General features: G+C 33.6%; 2 protein-coding genes across 3 annotated transcripts; both read left to right on the forward strand.

Moving 5' to 3' along the window:
- The first annotated feature begins 4,271 nt into the window (after positions 1 to 4,271).
- Positions 4,272 to 6,372, forward strand: LOC121224611 (bifunctional protein FolD 2). Of its 2 annotated transcripts, XM_041108129.1 has the most exons (6): positions 4,272 to 4,483; positions 4,581 to 4,764; positions 4,911 to 5,068; positions 5,159 to 5,371; positions 5,772 to 6,003; positions 6,198 to 6,372. In XM_041108129.1, exons 1-5 carry the CDS (start codon positions 4,370 to 4,372, stop codon positions 6,000 to 6,002), a joined length of 900 nt encoding a protein of 299 aa, XP_040964063.1. In that variant the 5' UTR covers positions 4,272 to 4,369; the 3' UTR covers position 6,003; positions 6,198 to 6,372. The 2 variants fall into 2 exon arrangements, with proteins under 2 accessions (XP_040964063.1, XP_040964062.1); XM_041108128.1 differs by having other exon boundaries at positions 5,772 to 6,223.
- Positions 6,373 to 8,330: 1,958 nt separating this feature from the next.
- On the forward strand, positions 8,331 to 12,403 carry LOC121224612 (desiccation-related protein PCC13-62). The gene is made up of 3 exons (XM_041108130.1): positions 8,331 to 8,704; positions 10,623 to 10,860; positions 11,909 to 12,403. Exons 1-3 carry the CDS (start codon positions 8,382 to 8,384, stop codon positions 12,281 to 12,283), a joined length of 936 nt encoding a protein of 311 aa, XP_040964064.1. The 5' UTR covers positions 8,331 to 8,381; the 3' UTR covers positions 12,284 to 12,403.
- The last annotated feature ends 8,709 nt before the right edge of the window (positions 12,404 to 21,112 follow it).

The raw sequence follows: 21,112 nt of genomic DNA on the forward strand, positions 1-21,112 counted from the left end.
AAGAAAAATAAAAAAAGAAAGAAGAAAAAAAGAAAAGAGAAAAAAGGAAAAAAGGGAAAAAGAAGAAAAAAAGAAAAAAAGAGTTTCAATTCATGTAACCCGTTCGACGAAGCTCGTGTTTCGGGAGTTTTTCGGTAATTTCGTTTATTTTATTTTAAATTTAACCATCGTATTTTTATGTTGTTTCCTTATAATATTATTAACATTTTATGCATCTTTATATTTTTATATTTTGGTATTTATATTTTTAATTCAATTTTAATTTTATTTTATTTTAGATAATTTTAATAAATAAGGCAACGAATCGATTTAACATAAAATCGTTGATTTCATCGCTACGTTGGGTGAATATCACCGGTTCGCGTTAAAATCGATACGCCCTTTTTAAAATAAAAAATATTAAAAAAAGTCTCATATTTACAAAAAAAAAAATTCTATTTTTCAAAATTTTTCGTGCCTTCAAAAATTTTTCTCGTGTTTCAAAAAATATATTCGTGTTTTTAAAAATAAGACAATGAATCGATTTGACACTAATTCGTTGATTTCATTGCTATGTTGAGTGAATATCACTGATTCGTGTAAAATACGATACGTGTTTAATAAAAAATAAAAAATTTTGTGTAAAAAAATCCAGTGTTTTCAAAAAAAAAAATCCATTTTCCAAAATTTTTAGTGTCTTCTAAAAATTTTTGTGTTTCAAAAATTTTCGTTTTCAAAAATTTCCGTATTTCAAAAATTTTCGTGTTTTCAAAATTTTTCGTATTTCAAAAATCCTCTTGTTTTCAAAAATTTCGGTGTTTTGAAAATTTTCGTGTTTTCAAAAAAAAATCTCGTGTTTCATAAATTTTGGTTTTTAAAAAAATATTATGTGTTAAAATTCTCGTGTTTTCAAAACAAGAAATTCTCGTGTTTCAATCGGATCACGATTAAATATTAAATTGAACTCGTATTTTTGAAAATTAAGATAACACGCGTTTAACAAGATACCAGTTTTGGGCGTCGCGAGGGTGCTAATACCTTCCTCGCGCGTAACCGACTCCCGAACTCGAATTTTCTCTGGATTCTTACGTAGACCAAAATTACCTCTTTTTTAGAAAATTTAAAAATAAAATTTTCTTCTAAAAAGAGAATTTATTAGGTGTCCGATCACACCTAGAAAAAAAAAGATCGGTGGCGACTCCTTTTTCAAATAAAATCGAGATTCAGTTTTCAAATTTTCAATAATTACTTCGACTAGCGCCCGTGCCCAATTTTTAAGTCGCTACACACCGTACATCCAAAAAGACCCTAAGATTAAAATCAAACCCACCATTTTTAGAATTATAAGATAATAAGAAGTTGGTTTCACAATAGTAACAAAAAATAAAGTTAGAACAATATATACTATTCAAATATTTGGCATTTACACCCTTTAGATGTCAAAGATGGAATGATAGCATGCATGATGCTGATATTTTGGGACCCTCTTACCGGACAATGATTTATAAAATCTAGACAAGAACCCACCCTTATTAATTTGTCTCACATACTTTCCGCCAACCTTTGAATGCAATTAATCTCTCTCTTTCTAACCAATAATTACTTTTATTACCATGTAAAAACCAAACTACTTATAATGTCATCAACTACCCCGACGATATGATTACATGTTATAAAATTAGGGTTTTGGGAAAACGCATTCAATTAACCCAGTTGAAGCTCATTTATTTATATATATAAAAATGTGATTGGGGTTGAGATACATATGGTGACAAAATGCATGCCAAGTTGAGAGGAAATGAAAGGGTAGTAGGTGTAGTAGTAATGTTAGGACAAGATGAAGATATTGTAAGATTTTTTGATTTGAAAGCCAGAAAAATGGAAAATGGAACTGCTAATATGCAGGACAGTTCATTATAACGATGGAGAAAAATAATTTTAGTGCAGAGGGGAATCTTAGTTCAAAACCAGACACGTCATCTGTTTTCTTTGGGGGGGGGGCTGTTTAGTCCCTTGTTTATTAACTTAATTAGTCATTCTTATTAAGTTACTAATATTAGTAGGCATTGCAATGCCCAGTTTTAGTAGCCAAATGGAATGATTAAGGTAATTGTTGAAAGAATTTTTTATTCAATTAATCCCGAGAAACATGCAATAATTTACGGCTAATCATTCATTAATTGCCAACAAAAATTAAAGTGAAACATAAAAGCTAGAATTGGACATGGAAATAACATCTGCTTACACTTTATTTGTCTCTTAAAATTACTTTTATTTTTTTCCTATTTTATAAAATTTTAAAAAAAGAAAACATTCTAACATATATGCTTATGGATCACAAGTGATGGAAATATATATATATATATATATGTGTGGGGTGACAACATAATATTAATCGATATCTGAGTAGGTACATATTTTATAAGGTTGAACTTTGGGGTATTTTAAAATGGATTATTTGTTCTACTCAGCAAAAGATACAAAGCCAATCCGAATGTGGTCCAAGCTTTGACTGATAATGAGTTGGAAGATTCAAGTATCACTGTACTTAGAAGGGTCCAACGGATTTAGTATATAACTAGAGATAGAGGCGGATACAGGGGCCCCCTAAAATAGAAAATTTCTATCTAGGCCTTTTAATTTTTTTTTTAAAATTTTAAATTAGTAAATGTAAAATTGTACTTTGGCCCCCCCTAAAATTATAAAAATTCGATTTAATCTTTTAAAAATTATAAATATATAAACTATAAAAAATTAAAATTTCATTCACCCTGCCTAAAGAAGATAGCACAGTTGCAGATCAATTGGCTAAGCTAAGTTTAGCGTGGCAATCAAGTTTACAAGTCTTTGATAAGGCTCTTGATGAAGTTTTAGAGGCTAGCGTGGTACTTTTGACAATTATAATTTGATGTAAATTTGTTTTTATTTTCACAAAAAAAAAACCCCTCATATATGATGATTGTACATGATAAGACTCAAATCTGGATATTCAATGATCCAAGGTTTTAACATTTGCCAATACTGTCAATACCTCATTATCAATCCAATACATTATTATTCATACACGTTATAGTTTCAATAAAGAGTCATGAATTATTAAAGTTGGTCTTAAATAATGTTTTAAAAATTAGATCAGTGGTCACACTATCGTTTTTTTTTATCATCAATCCAACAGTAACTAAATAAACAAATAAAAAAAATTCGTAAAGCTTGTTAATACCCAAATAAACTCATATGAGAATGAGATCCTGGAACTAGTCAATCAACGAGCAACATATGAACAACCCACAAATCAACCATAAATACTAAATTTCAATATTTTATCGGTTATGACCTTTTTCGCGCATGCTTGTATTAAAATATTAACTTAAGTATCAAAGAACGTCTCTACCTCTTAACTCACTTTTATTTTGTAATTCACGCACCATTCAATTCAACTCAACTCAACCTATTTCCCCAGCCCAACAAGAAATGACCCTTGATTAATTATTGATTTTTATCTCGACTTTTAATTTTTAATGGTTTCGAGTAGTTCGCTCGTAAGTCAGTTCGATTCCTTATTTAGAACTAGTATATCAATTTATTTCTGATCCAACCGATCAGACTATCTAATCTAATTCAATTCCAACAACACTAATATTAAATTATTTATATTAAGGGCCCATACTGTATAAGAGCTTGACTTTGGGCTTGAGCGTTAATGGGTTATGCTGGACCCAAATATAAAATTGCTAGCATTTTAAAATTAGTTAAAATTTTGTCATTAGTCCCTATACTTTGTGAAAGGGGTGGATTCAGTCTCTATACGTTAATTTGATCATTTTTAGTCATTATATTTTTTATATTTTAAAATTTCAGTTCTCACCAAGTGATAACTATTTTCAAAATTCGAGGAGGCAAACATATTGATCACATCCTTATAGTAGAGGGACCTGCAAGGTACATCCACCAAAATTTTTGTGTTGTAAGATAAATGATAATTGATAAATTTACAACTTGACCTTGTACTTTTTATGAATTTAAAATTTAGTCCATATACTTTTATTTTTAAAGTAAATTCTTGCGCTGAAAATTAAATCCCAGATATTTACTAGCATTTTAGAAACACACTATTGTGTCCAAAGATTGCAAAAAGATAAGTCTTAAGTTTTTCAAATCCTGACGCTTGGATGTATGTATAAAAATCTGAACTACAAGGGACAAAAATGGAAAATGAAAGAACGAGCGGGCGGGTCCTCGAGATTCGGCCCGAGAGACAGAATCCAAAAGGCCAGGTGTCAGCAGCTGCGTGCCTTAACCGAAGTGGTATGAGTGAGGTGGTTTTTGGTGATGAAGTCTTTTACGAGTCGTTGAAGCCAAATCTTAGACCGCTCATCATTCACCGCAAAAAATGGCATCGCCATCTGATCGTAAAGCTACCATTATCGACGGCAAAGCCATCGCTCAGACGATCAGGTCTGAAATCGCCGACGAGGTCCGTCATCTCTCCCAGAAATACGGCAAGGTAATGGTTGCATTGACTTTGATTTGGCGAAGGGCACCCATTAATTTGATTTCATTTATTAAGGAGTGATTGGTAAAGTTGATAACATCCTGATCAGGTGCCGGGCCTAGCTGTTGTAATTGTTGGGAACAGGAAAGATTCTTTAAGCTATGTGGGAATGAAGAGAAAAGCCTGTGCTGAAGTTGGGATTAGATCTTTTGATATGAATCTCCCTGAAGAAGTACTTGAATCCGAGTTGATCAGCAAAGTTCACGAGCTAAATGCAAATCCTGATGTACATGGTTCGTTAATTTTGCTTTATTGTTATTTATAGATCCATTACTTTTAAGTATCTTAGCTTTATTGTAATTTGTAGCTCAACTGCTTATATGGAGGTTTCCTGTGTATATATATATTTTAATTATGTATTGTTTTGATGAATTCATAGGCATATTGGTTCAGCTTCCTTTACCAAAGCACATAAATGAAGAGAAAGTTTTGGGTGAAATCAGTCTTGAAAAAGATGTAGATGGTTTTCACCCTTTGAATATCGGCAAACTTGCGATGAAAGGCCGAGAACCCCTTTTTCAACCTTGTACTCCCAAGGCAATCTTACAATGCTGTCAAATCTTGTATGATTTAGCCTTTGTTCTTTTTGCTAAGATGGTATGTAATTGTTTCCCCTTTTCTCTACAGGGGTGTCTTGAACTGCTATCTCGTAGTGGTGTAAGTGTAAAGGGAAAAAATGCTGTTGTTGTGGGTCGAAGTAACATAGTTGGATTGCCTGTTTCCTTGCTGCTTCTCAAGGCTGATGCTACTGTTACCATTGTTCATTCACGTACACCAGATCCCGAAAGGCTAGTTCGTGAAGCTGACATTGTTATAGCTGCAGCAGGACAAGCTATGATGGTAATTCGATTTTTGGTTGCGCAAACATTTTGAAGTTTTCTGTACTGGTTTAGCCTAGTCAATTATTCATCCTTGCTTTGCTTCTCCCATTAAATTTTAGCATTTAGGCTTAGTTTATAGCTTAATTTTGTTGAGTAATAGTGTTGGTCCTCTTAGATTATGACATGATTGTGAATTACAAGAAAGCACTTTACTTTAAGCACTCCACGACACCAAATATCCATAATATAACCTTGTCTGGAAAATTGAAATGTAATGAAAGTGAACCTTAATAATTGTTTGCTTTGCTGTGGGTTAAATGATTGATCCTCAAATCCTTTTGGGGCTTCATCATTTATATTTACTTTGGTTATTTTGTAATGGTATGGTTTGGCCATAAGTTATTCTAATTGACTTCCAGATCAAAGGCAGTTGGATCAAACCTGGTGCTGCGGTTATTGATGTTGGAACCAATGCCGTCGATGACCCAACTAAGCGATCAGGATACAGGTTAGTGGGAGACGTGGATTTTGAAGCAGCATGTAGGGTTGCTGGATGGATAACACCTGTTCCTGGTGGCGTTGGCCCGATGACAGTCGCAATGCTGCTCCGGAATACCTTAGATGGTGCAAAGCGTGTGATTGAGGAATGAGGTATCTCATTTCCATCACTTGTTTACTTCATAATAAAATTTGCTTAAGTTTAACCTCTGAGTTGCATCTCTGACTTCAAACAAAAAAAGTGTAAGGAATCATTGCCTCCCTCCCATACTCAAAAAGTGTAATAGAAATCAATTTCAGAAAGCTTTACAGAGCTGTTTTAGGACTTGGGATTTTGTCTGTTGCAGGTTTAAACATGTTCACCTTTTCTTTCCATGAAGGTTCCAAATATGCTGTCAGTTTCTGTATTTAAGCATAGGTTAATTAAAATTTCTTACCTTTTGGATTTAAAATTTCAAGTTAAATAATTTATATTGTTAATATTTTTCATCAAAATTTGTTTACTATGTATTTGCTTCTGGAGATGATATGCTTTTATGGATGCATTAATGGCAAATTTTGATGGTAATACTATTTCATATCTGAGTTTGTTCAGTTTGGTACCCACATCATTGCATGGTGGTCAGATTAAATGGCACCGTGTGTGTGCTCTAAAACAGAAGAATTAGAGATTAAGGTTAAACCCAGGTACCAAAAAAAAAAAAATTCAATCTACAAAATTGTGAATGTTTTATATTCAAGAAATATTGGAAGTACAAAAATGAACTGTGATGGAACACTGGTCTACATTGGATCACACTTGCCCGTAGAACTAATCATTTTTCTAGGTATTCAATATCATACTTAGTTATGTTGTTAAATATTCTTAGATTATTATTGACTTTTTCATTATATAATTTTTAACATATTTAAGCATAGGAACACTACTGTGATGGTAGGGTAGTCTAGAAATAGATAAGAATGAATATTTAAGTTTAGATAAGAATGTGGGATTGAATTCTTAAGAAAGAAACTTAATTTCTACAGAAATCCTTTATTAGGAGTGTGGGTTTTTCTTTTATATTAATGGGATCACTCGAAATGGAAGAAAAATTCCTGATTTATTTAATGTAAGAAATCAATTTTACGTATTTCTCTACTACATTATTTCATATCTCCTTTCTCAAATAAATAAATATAAATCGAGGAAGAGAGATGATCATTTAAATTTAAAAAATATATGTTACATTTCTTGAACGATACTAATTTGAGTACAAAAAACCAAATCTAGGAATCTAGATCATCAATATATTTTCGGGTAAATTACACTAAAAGTCATTCAATTATCAGTAACTTTTTGGTCATTCAACTATGAAAAATAACAAAATGGGTCACTCGACTATTCAAATTTGTCATTCTGGTCACCAGTTGGCTAACGGTGGCAATTTTTAAAATTGGCTTAATAACAACTTTACCTGTCAACATTTATATATTGTGTCAATTTAGTCTTGATTTTACAAAAAACCTAATCCTCAACATTTGCACATTTTGTAATTTGGTCTTTTTTGCACTTTGGTTCTGCTTTGTGACCCTTTCGCTTAAAAAGTTTAAAAAACAAATTTATCAGCTAAATTAGATTGAAAATATACAAAAAAAAATGAAAATACTAAAAATTTTAAGATAATAATTAGCATATTTTGTAGTTATTTTAAAATGAACATTCAATGTTACAAAGAAAAATAAAAGTATAAAAAAGACCAAAGTACACAATGTATAAATATTGAGGGTTAAATTTTTTAAAAATCAAGACGATGTCGGCTAATATTGAGGTTGCCCCTACTGTATAATTAAAGAGTTAATAGTCACACGTTTTTTTGTAGTTGAATAGGCAAGGATGGGGGAATAACCAAGTTGGCCAATGTTTCTACAAATTGCTTGATCTGGACGTCTTTTCTACTTTGAATTTTTGGTGCATTACATATAGTCATTTAACTAGAAAACCAACCCTACCACCACCTCCTGCTAAGTTTCATCCATTGATTGCTTCCCATTGGGATTTAAAAATTTGATTAAAAAATTCTTTTATAATTAAAATAAATAATATTATATGAGAATATTTAGACGTTTCACTTTAAAAGAAAATCAATAAAATATGTGTTAATTACACTATAAAAACTTTTAATTTACATGAATAACCTAAATCATTAATTTTTTTAAAAAAAGTCGAATCACTTTTCTTTAATGAAAATATTAATTAATACATTAATTTTTCAACGATGTTGGTGTGACAACTTAGGTACGTGATTCACAAAATGGAAAGGAACGTTAAACTTATCATTATATGAAGAAGTAAATGAAAATGAGAATTCAACTATAGCACACGTACACGCCACTTGCAGAGAAGTAATGAAGCAATTAATATTACCCCCAACATACATGGAACCTATAGTATACCAAAATTTCTCCCATCTTCTTCTCTATAAAAGCACACTAACACAGCCGCTGATGAACATCAACCCCATTTTGAATTTAGTATAAGCAATTCAAAGAAAATGGCTAACCCATCATGCTTATTGTATGCGTTTCTTTTACTTGTTGCATTTCAGTCTACTATGATGAATGCCAATACTGTTATTCAGCCACCTCAGTGCAGACCAGTAGCTGCTTCCTCCAGAGAAAAGATCATATTCTCTGTGAACTTGCTCTTATATCAAGCGGAGTTTCTTCTCCATGCTTCAGTTGATGCTGGAATCAATGATATATCACCAGGTCTGGTCCAAGGTCCTGATCCCATTGGAGCCACCATTGCTAATTTCAGTAACCCCGTCCGTAGGGTTGTTGAGGAACTTGGTTTAGCTACTGTTGGCCATCTCAGGTTCCGATCTCTTTCATACGTTTCATAATCCTTTTTATTGAGTTTAGGAAATGGTGAAAAGATCTCTCTGATTTCAGCAGATTTATCCCTTAAACATTTACACCCTTTTTTTTTTCAATTTGATACCGTGGGATTAAATTTGTTGAATTCTTTTACAATTAGAACTAAAATGACATAATTTATAGACACCGAAGGTTAATTTTGTTATTATACCAATAGAGAGTAAGGTAGAATGACAAAAAATCTAAAGACATAATGATAAATTTAGTCCTTAATATTTATATCTTTTCGTTTAGCTCTAATTCTTTTTTTGAGCAAGAATTAACTCTCAACTTTTAAAAAGAGTCAAATTTGACAAGTAACATTTTAAAAAGAGTTGAATTGTTGTTTTTAAAAAAAAAAAACTAACTAAAACATTAAATTCTTAAACAAGGTGACCCGCATGATAATTTGCGTTTATTTCAGGCTAATTTTTAAAGCTTTTGAATTTTTTTTATGATTTTTTGAAAATTTTAATTTCTATAAAATATAAAGTATTTGTCTAGGCAACATATAAAACAAAATGGTCTCACGTCGAGGTATACATAAATTGCCATATCAATATTGTTAAAAAAAATTAGGGTAAACAACACTCATAATTACTAATCTATTGATAAGATTACATTTTAGTCACTTAACTTTAAAAAATTATAAAATGACCATCGAACTATTAAGGTATTTTAGATAAATAACCTAAAAAAATAAAAAATTTATAAAAATGACCCTAATACTAGATTATTTAGAAAAATAACCTAGTTTCTACAGTAAAAGTAGGTTCCCCCACCTCAAATGGCAGCACCACCCCAAAATCATTGCATCATCATTACAAAAAATGATAGAAACGAAAAAAAATTAATTTTTTCATAGTGCCGCCACTTCCCAAGGTAGCACCGATATAAAATGTAGTATTTTCAACCGTATTTTTAAAGTTACATGAAAAAAAAATATTTTAATATTTGTGGTACCGCCACGTTACTTGGAGACACCAAAATGAAATAAAAAATTATTTTTTGATGCGGCCACATTATTTAGAGGCACCCAAATTGAATAATTACTAATCTATTTATAAAATTACATTTTAGTCAATTTTAAAAAATTATAAAATCATCACTGGTATTATGTTACTAACAGATTTCCTTATCTGGCTGTCAACTTATTGTTTAACCTGTATAATATTTAGCAGCCATGTTTCCAGCTGGGTACGTGGCTTAAAATATAGTCATGTCTTCACCTTTTCTTGCCTGAAAAGTGAAGGAGAGAAGTTTATGCTGTTGTTCAACGAAATGAAGAAGAGAAATTAGGTTTTAACATTTTAGAGGTTTATATCAATAGAAAAATCTAGAAAATTCCACATCAGATTTCATCAATTTTTTTTAATTGTTGAATATTTATTTTTTATTTTTTAAAAATTAAATGATTAAAATGTAAATTTATTAATAGTTTAGTAACTATCGGTGTAACTTACTTAAAAATTATAAAAATGTTTTAAACGACATTAAAAAACGATTGGAGTCAAATTTAACTAAAAAAAGAGCTAAATTAATAAAAGGTGTAAGCATTTAGGGACACGAATCTAGGGGGCTAGCAGGGGTCCCGGCTCCCTAAAATGAAAAAAATTTCTATTTAGGTAAAGGTAAAATTGTACTTTGGCCTTCCTTAAAAATGATAAAAATATAAACTATTCAAATAGTAAAATTATATTTTTATTATCATAAAATTATAATTTAATTTCGATCCTTAAAACATTTTCTGATTTCACCTCTATAAACATTAAAGATTAAATGTGTATTAAGGGAAAAGTAAACATTATGACTAATTATATTTGGTTAGAAGGTTTTCCTTTTTTACCCTAAGAAATGAAATAAATTTTTTTTTACAGGGCTCTCGTACAAGCCGGAATACTGGATGCTCCAATAACACGCCCACAAATGGACGTCAGCGCAGAAGCATATGCCGGATTTGTGAACGTGGCTTTCAATGTCTCTACTTTGACTCCTCCATTCAATATTTACGCCAACACCCCCAGCTTTGTGGCCGCAGCGAAAGGTTTTTCTGCATTTATACAACAATATTACGCCGGAATTATACCTTCGATTGTGGGCAACGATCAACAGCAGGTAATTTCAATTGAATGGAAATCATTAGTCGATAGATTTGATCGTAAAACCGTGGTTGGCTAAAGTTATCAAAAAACTATCACATGGCAGTATGCTGACTTGAATAAAATATGTATACAAATGAATCTGAAATAATTATTTGTCTAGATTCATTTTTGATGAGTGCAAAATTAAAAAGAACCTCCAAATTTTAAAAAATATAGAATTAATTATTTAAAAATTCTAAAATATACATAAAAATAAAATATGAAAAAAGTTTAAAAGAATTTAAAAACGTATAAAAAATAAAAATAAAAATAAAAATGTGCCGTTAGAATGTACCTAGACAAATAGTTGTTTAGGTTCAACTAAATTTGGACAATCTTCAAAATTATAAAAATTTAGAAATTATAAAATATAAAAATTATATAAAAATAAAATGAAAAAAATAAAAAAAATATTTACTTTTTAAAAAAAATTATTTTAATTTTTATAATTTTGTACATATTTCGATGCATTGTTTAATTCTACTTTTTTTTTATATATATATAGTTTTAGCCTAACTTTTTAATTATGATGTTTCAAAATTTGTTGAGATTCATTCAATATGTTCATTTTAATAATTGTTCTCATATTAGCACCTTGACTTTTTTTTCCTAACCTTTTTTACAAAGAAATGTTAGGGACTAACTTGGACAAAAAAAATTAAACTCGAAGGTGGGAACAATTGTCAAGTTTAAGGACTAATTTGGGAAAAAAAGTTCAAGCCCTAATGTGAAATAATTATCAAGTTCAAGGACTAACTTGAAACAAAAAAAAAATTCAAACCCTAGTGTGGGAACAATTATCAAGTTCAAAGACTAACTCAAACAACAAACTTTAGATCCTAATATGGAAATAATTACCAAATTCTACCCTAAAAAGTATGTGATTTGTGTATAGGATTTTATATTATTTAAACAAATTTTCACTGCCTGTTTATAACTTCATTGTATTAATTATTTTTCCTTCTACTTTATTTTTAACATTGACTTCATATAAAATCATTGCCTTCATTTTTCTTATTTAGCTGGTGACTCAAATCGGGCTCAGCCAGTCAGCAGGATTAGGAGTTCTCCGAACACTACTTAACGATGTGATCAATTCAACAGTGCAGCCATACACATTCACAGCGGCGGAGCTCAGCAACCGTACTTCAGAAGTGGTTAACCGGCTTGGGGGATGTGGTGTGAAAGCTGAAGGTTTGATTGTGCCATTGCAACTTGGAGCAGAGAATCGAACTACCAGTAACGTCGTGCCGGGAGATGTCAATTCCCTTGCGTTTGTACGGTTTGAACGTGAGATCTTAAGGATGGTATTTGGAACCGGTAACGCCACCATGCCTGGTGGACTTTTTCCACGTGGTTTCTTTGGGTCACTTTATCAACGCAATCGTGACTCATAACTTAGCTAATTAAGAGCTTTTGAAGCTTTGACGATGATAATACTATGTTCTATCATAAATAAAAACCATTGCATGTAATAAAGAAACACATGCATGCACTATGTATGTGATTTAGCCCTATTTTGTTTTTGCACATCATAACAAAATTGCATGGCGCCCCACCAAGGCATAACGACTGCCACTAGTATACCTCATCTTTCTCTAGAGGGAAAAATGATTTTATTATATAGAATACATTAAAAAAGGGTTAAAAAAGGACTTACACACCATCGATGGGCCTAAAGTGCAACCCTCAATGATGACCTACTATAAACCCTAACTGGTGGCTCAACCCAACAATTGTCGACTATCCACCCCTGTAAAGATGTTAAAATGTTTTTGTAGAAATGATACTAGAATATATAAAGACGTTTGAAGTGGGGACACTTTTCTAAATACAAAAGGACTACCCTCAAAATTCCTCTACCTTTTGCCATGATCCTAGGCATAGGTGGCCCCTAGGCATCCTATCCTGCTAAAGTTGGCAAAACATGCCCAAGCATGAAAACTTGGTCATGTTGATTCGAGCCCGTAATGATTCAAGTTCCAAAAAAATCAAGCTTGTAATAGATTCGAGTTGAAAAATCTCAAGCCGGAGAAAATTTGAGCCCAAGAAAGCTTGAACCTGTAACAAATTCAAGCTCAAGATCGATCTAGGTTGAGCCCGAGGTAAATCCAACCCAAAGCCAAAATTTATAATTGAACAAATATAATAGACTGTTAAGAAATGGCTTAAAATTGGTAGTGGATTGTTGTTGTTGGTAGTGGGTTGTTGGTGGTAGTGGATTAGTGGATGGTTGTTGGTGTCCATTTTCAACCACAAATCTTTGCCAAAGTTTTGGACAATTATGTCCTTGAACTCTCTTATAAATAGAGAGGTTCATTAGCCATATTAATCATCCCAAACCAAGAGAGAGCAAAGCTTGTTCTTTGAAAGCTAGGATTTTAGCTTTCGGGTTTTCTATAGGGGTTGAGAGTTGTGAGGTTCTCGGGTTGTGTCTTGAGTGTAAAACACTTGTAATCTTCATCTTGTTATAGTGAAATTTCTTTTCGCCTCTGCCCGTGGACGTAGGCATTAAAGCCGAACCACGTAAATCCTTGTGTTCACTTTATTTTTCGTTCCGGTCAATTTACTTGTAGTCATATCGGAGTTCTCGAATCGATCCTTTCCGCAACAAATTGGTATCAGAGCGTAGTTGAAGGAGTGATAATATTTTCTGAATTGCCCTGTGACTGCAGCTTTGTCTGATCTTTCACATCAGGAAGAAAATATTATCATTCATTCAAAGGTTCCAAATTATGGCTACAAGTGTTTCATCGACTAAGTATGATGTCGAGAAATTTACCGGGAAAAATAGTTTCAGTTTATGGCGCATCAAGATGCGGGCAGTGCTGGTTCAACAAGGATTGCTAAAAGCATTGTCTGGTAAAGATAAATTACCAAGCACGCTTTCGGAAGAGCAAAAGGATGACATGCTAGAAAGAGCACATAGTGCTATTCTGCTATGTCTAGGAGATGAAGTGCTACGAGAAGTAGCGGATGAGAAAACCGCGTCCGGTTTGTGGCTCCGGTTAGAGAGCAAGTACATGACGAAGTCATTGACGAACCGGCTCTACCTCAAGCAAAGACTCTATGCCCTGAAGATGGAGGAAGGTACACCTGTTTCCCAGCACCTGGATAAATTCAATTCCATTATCATGGATTTGAATAATATCGATAACAAAATCGATGATGAGGACCAAGCAATAATTGTTTTGTGTTCTTTGCCTCCCTCGTATGAGAATTTTGTTGATACAATGATGTACGGTCGTGATGACCTGACTCTAGAGGAGGTGAAAAATGCCTTAAGTTCCAGTGAGTTGAGGAAGAAAATCACTGGTAAGGTGGTCGAAAACAATGAAGGCGAAGGCTTGGTTGCTCGAGGAAGATCCAAGGCAAAGGGTGGAAGTTCAAGTAAAAGCCATCCTAGATCGCAGTCCAAGAAGAGAATACAGTGCTACTACTGTAAGAAGTACGGGCACATGAAGGTAGATTGTCCGAAAAGGAAGGAGAAATCAGAATCACAGGAGCAACAAAATGATCGTGCGAATGTAGCTGATGCAGATTCTTCAAGTGATGCCGAGATCGTTCTTGCAGTATCCGACTCTTACGCTGGTGGGAGATGGATTCTTGATACGGGAGCTACATTTCATATAAGTACTTCGAAAGATGCATTCTCAACATACGAGAAGCATTCTGGTTCAGTACTAATGGGAAATGACCACGCATGTCAAGTCATGGGGATTGGCACAGTTCGTATAAAGATGTTTGACGGTATTGTTAGAACTCTAACTGATGTTCGGCACATTCCAGAAATGAAGAAAAATTTGATCTCTTTGAGTACGTTGGACAAGAAAGGCTTTCGGTACTCTGCTGAAGGTGGAGTTCTCAAGGTATTCTCGGGTGCTTTGACTGTGATACGTGGTAATTTGGAGCGGGGCCTTTACTTCCTCGATGGTTCCTCGGTTACAGGTGTTGCGGGAGTGTCATCATCAGATGATCTAGATTCTGACACCACGAAGTTATGGCATATGCGGCTCGGGCATATGAGCGAGAGAGGCTTATCGGTGCTAAGCAAACGAGGATTATTGTCTGGGCAGTGTACAGGAAAGTTGAATTTCTGTGAGCACTGCGTCTTCGGTAAGCAGACTCGGGTAAAGTTCAGCACTGGGATTCACAAGACAAAAGGCACAGTGGATTACTTCCATTCTGACCTTTGGGGGCCTTCTCCGACAATTTCTAAAGGTGGTTACAGATATCTGCTTACCTTTATCGATGATTACTCGAGAAAGGTTTGGGTGTATTTTCTGAAGAGCAAGTATGAGGTTCTCATCAACTTCAAGCAATTTAAAGCTTTGATCGAAAATCAAACAGGAAAGAAGATCAAGCGATTCCGGACGGATAATGGCTTGGAGTTTTGCTCAGGTGAATTCAATGAGTTCTGCAAAAATGAAGGAATAGTGAGACACCGCACTGTTCGTCGAACACCACAACAAAATGGAGTTGCAGAACGCATGAATAGAACTCTCTTGGAGCGAGCTCGTTGCATGCGATCAAATGCTGGGCTCGGTGAAGAATTTTGGGCTGAAGCTGTTAATACTGCTTGTTATTTGGTTAACAGATCTCCGTCAACAGCTATTGAGCTGAAGACTCCTGAGGAAGTATGGTCTGGTTCTCCTGCTGATTACTCTGGTTTAAGAGTGTTTGGCTGCCCTGCGTATGCTCATGTAAATGAGGGAAAACTCAAACCGAGGGCGAAGAAATGCATATTTCTTGGATACGGCCAAGGGGTGAAAGGATACAGGTTGTGGTGTCCTGATCCGGTTTCGTCCAAGTTCATCATCAGCAGAGATGTGACTTTTGATGAGTCATCCATGCTTCGATCCACCACAAATTCCCGGGAAAAGGAGGAGTCAGATAGAATGGGAGATCACGGTGTTGAGAAGCAGGTGGAGTGTCAGGTGGACGCTCCAATTCCTACGGAAGGTACTTCAGTCCAGGATGATCAAGTTGAGGTGCAAGATTCCGATGAAGATGAGTCACCTCAAGAAAAACCATATAGCATTGCCACTGGAAGAACGAAGAGACAAATCAAACCAAATCCGCGTTACGCTAATCTGGTGTCTTTCGCGCTCAGTGTGGCGGAGTCCATTGGTATAGAACCTTCCAGTTATAATGAGGCTGTCACGTGTGATGAGTCGGCACAGTGGGCAATTGCTATGAGTGAGGAGATAGAATCTCTTCACAAGAACCATACTTGGGAGTTGGTTAAGCCGCCAAGTAACCAGAAGATAGTTGGTTGCAAATGGGTCTTCAAGAAAAAGGAAGGCATCCTAGGGGTTGAAGCAACTAGATTCAAGGCACGATTGGTTGCTAAAGGCTTCACTCAGAAAGAGGGGATTGACTACAATGAAGTTTTCTCCCCAGTCGTAAAGCATTCTTCCATTCGTGTATTACTTGCCATGGTGGCCAAGTCTGATCTAGAACTTGAGCAGCTTGACGTAAAAACGGCGTTCTTGCATGGTGAGCTCGAGGAAACAATCTACATGCGTCAACCAGAGGGTTTTACAGTTCCTGGTAAAGAAGACCATGTCTGTCTATTAAAGAAGTCTTTATATGGATTGAAACAATCCCCAAGGCAGTGGTACAAGCGGTTTGATAGCTTCATGATTCAGCATGGTTACACAAGATGTGACTATGATGCTTGTGTCTATCATCGGAAGCTCTCAGATGGTTCGCACATTTATTTGTTGCTGTATGTTGATGACATGTTAATTGCTTCCAAAAACATGTCGGAAATCAACAAGTTAAAGTCGCAGTTGAGTGGTGAGTTCGAGATGAAGGATCTGGGTGCTGCCAAGAAAATTTTGGGCATGGATATTCACAGAGATCGCAAGGCGGGCAAGCTTCGTGTGTCGCAGAAGAACTACATTGAAAAGGTTCTTCAACGCTTCGGCATGGATAAAGCGAAAACTGTGAGTACTCCGTTGGCACCACATTTCAAACTCTCTGCAGAGTTGTCACCACAATCTGATGAAGAAAAGCAGCAAATGTCTCACATTCCATACTCGAGTGCAGTTGGAAGCGTGATGTATGCAATGGTTTGCACTCGTCCAGACATTTCACATGCAGTTAGTGTGGTCAGCAGATACATGAGTTGTCCTGGCAAGGAACACTGGCAGGCCGTGAAATGGATTCTCAGGTACTTGAGAGGTTCTGCAGATTTATGCTTGGTATATGATCAGAGTGACTGCACTAGCAGTGTCACGGGCTATGTGGACTCTGATTATGCTGGAGATCTGGACAAAAGAAGATCTCTGACGGGTTATGTTTTCACTTATTCTGGAGGAGCCATTAGTTGGAAAGCTGTGTTACAGTCTACCGTAGCCTTATCTACGACTGAGGCGGAATATATGGCGTTAGCAGAAGCAGTGAAAGAAGCATTGTGGATGAAAGGTCTAGTAAGCAGTTTGGGTTTACAACAGGATTTCACTGTTGTATTTTGCGATAGCCAGAGTGCCATACATCTGACTAAAAATCAGATGTTTCATGAACGGACCAAACACATTGATGTCAGATATCATTTTGTTCGGGAACATGTTACGCAAGGTGACATTGTTATCAGCAAGGTTGCTACCGAGAAGAATCCTGCAGATATGTTAACTAAGGTGATCCCTGCATATAAGTTCAAGCATTGCTTGGACTTGATAGGTATTCGGGATTGATTAGCGCCAGAGAGGCGTTTGGAAGAGGTGATCCAGTTCGAGGAATTCACTATGATGTTCAGCTTGGTAAATTTCAAGCCAAGGTGGAGATTTGTTAAGAAATGGCTTAAAATTGGTAGTGGATTGTTGTTGTTGGTAGTGGGTTGTTGGTGGTAGTGGATTAGTGGATGGTTGTTGGTGTCCATTTTCAACCACAAATCTTTGCCAAAGTTTTGGACAATTATGTCCTTGAACTCTCTTATAAATAGAGAGGTTCATTAGCCATATTAATCATCCCAAACCAAGAGAGAGCAAAGCTTGTTCTTTGAAAGCTAGGATTTTAGCTTTCGGGTTTTCTATAGGGGTTGAGAGTTGTGAGGTTCTCGGGTTGTGTCTTGAGTGTAAAACACTTGTAATCTTCATCTTGTTATAGTGAAATTTCTTTTCGCCTCTGCCCGTGGACGTAGGCATTAAAGCCGAACCACGTAAATCCTTGTGTTCACTTTATTTTTCGTTCCGGTCAATTTACTTGTAGTCATATCGGAGTTCTCGAATCGATCCTTTCCGCAACATAGACACTAATAATTAATCTGATTTTATGATATCACTTAAACTAAAAATAAAATATAAATAAATGATAATTTTTTATTTTTTTTGAAAATTTATCCATAAGCACTGCATACTTATATTAAAATTTTATTAACAGGAAAAGTAATTAATAATATTTTTAATATGGAGTTATAAAAAGAAATAAAATTTTAAAAATATTAATTTAATATAAAATATTTTTAATACTATAATTATATATGTATAATATATAATTATTAAAATATATAAAAATAAAATTTAATGATAATATAAAATATATAATGATACAATTAATTAATCTAATAATACAATAACTTGTGTAATACATATTACAAATGATTAAACATGATTTCTTATACAATAATATTACTAATAAATTTAATTTTAAGCCCTATATCTTTTAATAAAAAATTTATCTATAACAATATAAATTAGAAAATTTAAAAGTTGTTTTATTCATTAATATTTATTATTTTATTAATATTAAATTTTATTAAAATTATTATTTTATATTAATTTTTAATTTGATTTGAGTTTTTTTTATTTAGGTTGGATTTTGAATAAATTTTAAATTGGATTTAAGTTTGGGTTTGGTTGGTATTTTGGACTACTGGTCCAATACTATTGAGTTTGAGCTTAATATAAATCATATTTAATATGTGTAAAGTTGGTCAATTCAGTTTAAACAGTGTTGGACACAACCATGTGAGCCACATGGCCTGAAGACACGACCATGTGAACCACACGAGTTTAAGACACGGTCATGTGAATATTGGATGTGATATTACGTGGAACCACAAGGTTCCCAAAAGGCACACGGTCTGAAAACACGGTCATGTGACCCACACGAGTTGACGACACGACCGTGTGAATACTAGAGCATAATTTTATCTTAGCGAAAACCACGTAGGCTGAAAACACGGCCGTGTGAGCCATACGAGCCAACGACACAACCATGTACAGACTGTGGACCATTTCTTTCCTTCACTAGATCCTTTTTCGTTTCTCTTTTTATTTTGCTTTCTTTTTACCTTTTTATTTTATTTTACTTTTTATTTTATTGTTGCAAGGATAACTTTACTTAACTTCGAATCTCTAATGCTCCAAGATTTCACACTCTCCATCCATTCATCCCAATTTAAGGTGGTTTCAGTTCTTTCTTCATTTTATTATTTTATTCAGTATATTGTGTTTATATTTGTTTGTACATTGAGGGCATTGTACATCTTAAGTGTGGAGAGAATTTTATATTTTCGTTCGACTTAGTCCTTGAAATTTTGCATGTTTGCTTAAGCAATTTTCTTAATTTTTACATGAGAGTTATCTTTTCTAAATCTAAAATTTTTGTTGATTCTGTTTTGTGATAATTTTAGATTTTTATGTATTTTTCATTTATACTTTAATACATGAGAGAGCCAAGCATGATGAGCTATTTTCAGAAAAAAAACTTATTTTAGGTTTTCTCCTTGAATTTAATACTTGTAATGAATTATAACTTTACAAGCTTTGACATCAAAACCATAATTTTGTGAGCTTTTGAGCCTTTAGAGCATCTATCCTTTTATCCTCATTATATTTTGGTTTTGAGTGTGTCAAATAAGTCCGTTATTCTAGAACTTACTTTTGTTATGAATATCAAAACCACATTAATGATGTGATATGTTGAGATGATAGAGACACTTAAGATTTAACCCATTTAGCCTTTAAATAGCCTCCCCACTTTATTGTCCACTAGTAAACCCCTTTGAGCCTAATTCTTTTTTTTTGTTCATTTATCATTCATTCATTTTAACCCTTAATTACCTTTCTATTTCTTTCCTTTAGTTGAGATTAGATTTTTGTAAGTTGTCTAACCATGTTTGACCATTCAGATTGCTGAATTTTCCTTTGTTTAAAAAAAAGCGAAAAAAAAGAAATAAAAACATGGAAAAACTTTGGGCTATCTTGTTTAATTGTGAGATCACTCTTCATGTTATATCCCCATTATATTGTTTGTTGAGCTTAAATCATCACTACTATATTTTGTATAAAGGCTCACTTCAATTGTTTGTTTATTACTCATGTCAATTCTTTGCAATTCAGCATCTTATTTTTTTGGTCAAGTAGATTATCAATTCAACTCTCGACTGTGATCACCCTTTCATACCCTTAATCTAAGCCCCGTTGTAACCCTTATAAAGACCTTTTGATCTTTGTGTAATCTTATATTTTTAGTGGTGGAGTTTCATTTTTAAGCAAGCTTAAGGCAATAACATTTCTCGTTTAACTATTGAGTACATGTAACGGCCCAATTTTGACCCTAATCGGACATAGTAGTTTCGAGACCACAAATTCGAGTTAGAAAAATATTTTAAAATTTTCATTAGTATTTGTAGTATGTGAATTACTATGTGTGAAAATTTCGTATGAAAATTTGATCGTTTGAGTGCTCAATTTAATAAAATGACTTAAACGCGTAAAATGAAAATTTAGGGGGTTAATTTAAAAGCATCAATTTGTTGATCTCTTTTTAATTGGGAGGCTTAAAGGTGCAATTAAACCACTATATAGATAGAGGGCGATTAAGGACAAATTTAACGTTAATAAATATATATTATATAATTAGTAAATAAGGTTAAATAAGTAAATAGTTATATATTATAATATATGATAAGTAAAAGCATGAAAATTAGGATTATTTTCATCTCCCTTAGCCGAAACTAGGAAGTAAAGAAGCCATTAAAGCTTGGAAAGGTTTGGCCATGTTCATACCAAATTAAAGGTTCGTTTTTGTTCGATTTTTGAAAAATTTTACGTTTTTGAGATCGTTGCTTTGTGTACTACAAGATCCATGCTTTAATTTTAGAATTTGATAGTGATTTTGAGATATGCCATTGATGAATGTTTGAGCTTGGTGATAGTTGATGATGAAAAATGAAAGATATGTGAAAGATTAACATGTTTTATTTTTGAATTTTT

Source organism: Gossypium hirsutum, chromosome D12 (assembly GCF_007990345.1).
Source record: "Gossypium hirsutum isolate 1008001.06 chromosome D12, Gossypium_hirsutum_v2.1, whole genome shotgun sequence".
NCBI classification, from domain to species: domain Eukaryota; kingdom Viridiplantae; phylum Streptophyta; class Magnoliopsida; order Malvales; family Malvaceae; genus Gossypium; species Gossypium hirsutum.